The 3,148-nt window shown below is 29.6% G+C and overlaps 1 protein-coding gene across 1 annotated transcript; it reads right to left on the reverse strand.

The window, feature by feature from the left end:
• Positions 1-220: 220 nt before the first annotated feature.
• On the reverse strand, positions 221-2,971 carry LOC129903231 (uncharacterized). The gene is made up of 6 exons (XM_055978736.1): positions 2,710-2,971; positions 2,278-2,418; positions 1,724-1,843; positions 1,484-1,579; positions 1,254-1,366; positions 221-430 (listed from the first exon to the last, which is right to left on the reverse strand). The coding sequence occupies exons 1-6, from the start codon at positions 2,926-2,928 to the stop codon at positions 424-426; spliced, it is 696 nt and encodes a 231-aa protein (XP_055834711.1). The 5' UTR covers positions 2,929-2,971; the 3' UTR covers positions 221-423.
• Between the last annotated feature and the right edge of the window lie 177 nt (positions 2,972-3,148).

Raw genomic sequence — 3,148 nt, forward strand, 5'->3', positions numbered from 1 at the left:
CTCTGTGCTCTGATACCAAAATTTTTCACGTTCCAAATCTACACCTTGAACATAACACGGACTTGAAACCACGAGTGGCCCCAAGTTAACCCTTGGCCTAGAATGAAACATACAAACTCAAAAAGAAAAGAAGTGTGCAAGCTAATACATGTGATGAACTCATATAACATACACAAATACTAAAAAGATACTGTGACGGAGATATATATTTATTTGGAAAATTAATATAACTATTGATTGACTGTGTATGAAGCCTCTATTAATATTGATGAGCAGCTAAGACAAATCCTAAGCTACTCTAAACAATAGATAAGAAAAGTATAAACTAGAAACTCTGAATAGATTTGCCCTCGAATAATAAAGGCTCGCCATCTACTGATTGGAATCACTGCACCTCACTTGCAACGAGTTTGAGAACGGGTGTCAAAAACTACATTATAAAAGGATGCAACGCAAAAAAAGTATGCGTCAGTAAGTAGAATGTACTGAGTAAGTAAGAAACACTAGCATAATCATGAAAATGGTATAACGAGGACAGTGAAATAAGATTTTCAAAAATCATATACATAGTGAGAGAGCTTGAAGAGAAAACAATTGGAGTTCATATCTAAATACCATTCAAAATCTTCTTTCAAAAGCATATATATAGATAAGTCTATTTCAGAAATCTTACATAAACATATACATAACATAGCATACTTAAAAACAACCATAATATATGAAGAATGTACATAAAAATGCATAACTGGAGTTTCTTATAATCGATACACAACATGTGAGCTCATGATGTCCAACAGCTAATCCAGTTGGGCAGCCTGGATTCATTTGAGGGGGATCGAAAACTGCTACAAATTAATCACAATCACAAAATAGGCATTTTCTTGTAGTTATTATATATAAATAACTTATAAGTAGTAAAATCACACATCATTTGTCACACATGGCAACGATGGTCAGCAAACTATGTGGGTTTCAATCAGCATGGCGAGGTATTTATTTTCTTGATTATATATATTCCAAAATAAAGTAAGCTTTTTTATACATTTAGATTATTATTTCTCATGATTTGCGCTTATATTATTGACAACTAAATGAAGTACCTGTATAAATCGAAAAAAGACCTTTTAATTCATTCTCGATACGCAATAATTTATATTTGTTCTTTCATACAAATTATGAGCAAATTACTTTAATTCATTCTCGATACGCAATAATTTATATTCGTTCTTTCATACAAATTATGAGCAAATTACCTATTTGAATGAGCAGTTTTAGCTTTATTTCTCCTAGAAAATTTGTACATGATCATCCTAGCAATCTTATAGAACCAAAAAGCACTAACAAGTTGCAGTCCTAAAGCCATTGCCTGAAAAATCATACAAATAATATGTCATCAATTTGCTATATATATTTTGAAATGAAATTTTGTTAAAGTAAAAGAATTGTGTATTAATACATAATTAAATATTTGAAAGTTAATTACCTTAATGAGGATTGGATTATCAGCAGAAAGAGTGACATAAGTTAGATATGGTCCCCCTATCATCCTAGCACAACTAAAAATTATTGCAAATAAGACCTGTAAAACAGATCAACCATAAATTAATTATAACTTAAATTCTATGTCAACTAAACTAATCATTATTTAAAATGTAATTTATTAACAGGGATTTTTTTTTTCTTTAAATTGGAAAGGAAATAAATAAGAATATGAGAAGCTAACATCGGCTGCAAGATTAAGGTCAGTATCTTTATATCCAAGCTCTTTGAGAATCTCCCTCATGTGTAAAAATGGACTTGAAATCTCTGTCACACACAATGCTGCTACCATTTCTGAACCACACTGCCTACCACAAACATTTTTTTAGTTACAATAAGTAAGAATTTATAATTTATATACACTGTTAATATAAAAAAAAAAATACACAATTAGAAGTCATTGATTTGCTACGACGTGGAATGGGGTAAATAGGGATATCCTATGAGATTAGTTGTCTTGATCACCTTTTATATGGAATAGCTAATTTCATTATTTTCGTACAAAAGATGAGATAAAATAATCTCCGAATTATCTAATATCTCAAACCAAACATTCTTATTTTCAGGTTATAATATGGATAGCTTTAACTTTAACTAAAATTTTCAATTCTAGCCTTATTAACAGGGTTTTATCATAGTCACACAACTATTAAAAGATATTTAATGTTATGAGATTTAAAAATTTTATTTATTTATTTGGTGCTTAATCAAACTAGTTTCATAGAGGATCTTACTTACCCATTCATAGGCAAGGCCAGCTCCAAGTCCAACAACACTCACCAAATGATGTATCAAGTTATCAATCTTCACTTGCTTGTCAAAAAGACAACATACAAAATCATAAATAAGGTATGCCACTGTCACTGCCAATGCCTTCATCTGTTCATTAGTTTTTATCAAAAATCACCATTAGAGCAAAATTAATTTGGCCATATTCTTGAGAAAAATAAAAATAAATTTATTTCCTCTATTTCCATTTATATAAAGATATTTAACCTGAAAACAAGTTTAAGACAATAATAAAGACTTTTGAAATACATGCCATAAAATAAAACATCGATATTAAATCATCATAAAATGAGAGATTTAAAATGAAATTGTTACTGAATATACAAAAATGACATTTTTTTAACTTGACTGAAAAGAAAAAAATATCACGTAAATTGATACCTGCTTGTGAGAAGATCTTGAAGCTAAAGGACAAAGTGGACAAGTCCAATCTTGAACAGAGATTGAAGCCAAAGTTACTGCTAAAATTGCATGAAATGTAGAAACCAAACGGTTACAAAAATCAAAAGAACGATTTGGGAACAATTTTCTTGTTAATAAAAATAATGTTGTCCATGATACAACTCCAAATACTATCAAATTTATGATTGAATCGTCCATCTAAGCAGCAAATTCTCTTGGAATAAAAATAGATACTATTAGATTATATAAATTTAAAAAAATGGATCTGAATGAGGAAAAAAAATAAGAAAAGGTCGGCAGCAAAATTCATTAAATGCATATTCAAAAAGTTGGGCAGGTAGTGAACGGTTGAAGTTCAACGCATTAATTTTCCTATGTACTCACGTAAGTTAACCTACTTCTAGCTAAGAATTAATTA

Source organism: Solanum dulcamara, chromosome 9 (assembly GCF_947179165.1).
Source record: "Solanum dulcamara chromosome 9, daSolDulc1.2, whole genome shotgun sequence".
In the NCBI taxonomy this organism is placed as follows: Eukaryota; Viridiplantae; Streptophyta; class Magnoliopsida; order Solanales; family Solanaceae; genus Solanum; species Solanum dulcamara.

Bases quoted from the DNA above. Each gene is read 5' to 3' on its own strand.
- LOC129903231 (XM_055978736.1), bottom strand. From the start codon at position 2,928: ATGGACGATTCAATCATAAATTTGATAGTATTTGGAGTTGTATCATGG. The intron at 2,419-2,709 runs GTATCAATTTAC...ACTAATGAACAG, and splicing joins CAAGATCTTCTCACAAGCAG to ATGAAGGCATTGGCAGTGAC. The intron at 1,844-2,277 runs GTAAGTAAGATC...TGTGGTAGGCAG, and splicing joins CTGGCCTTGCCTATGAATGG to TGTGGTTCAGAAATGGTAGC.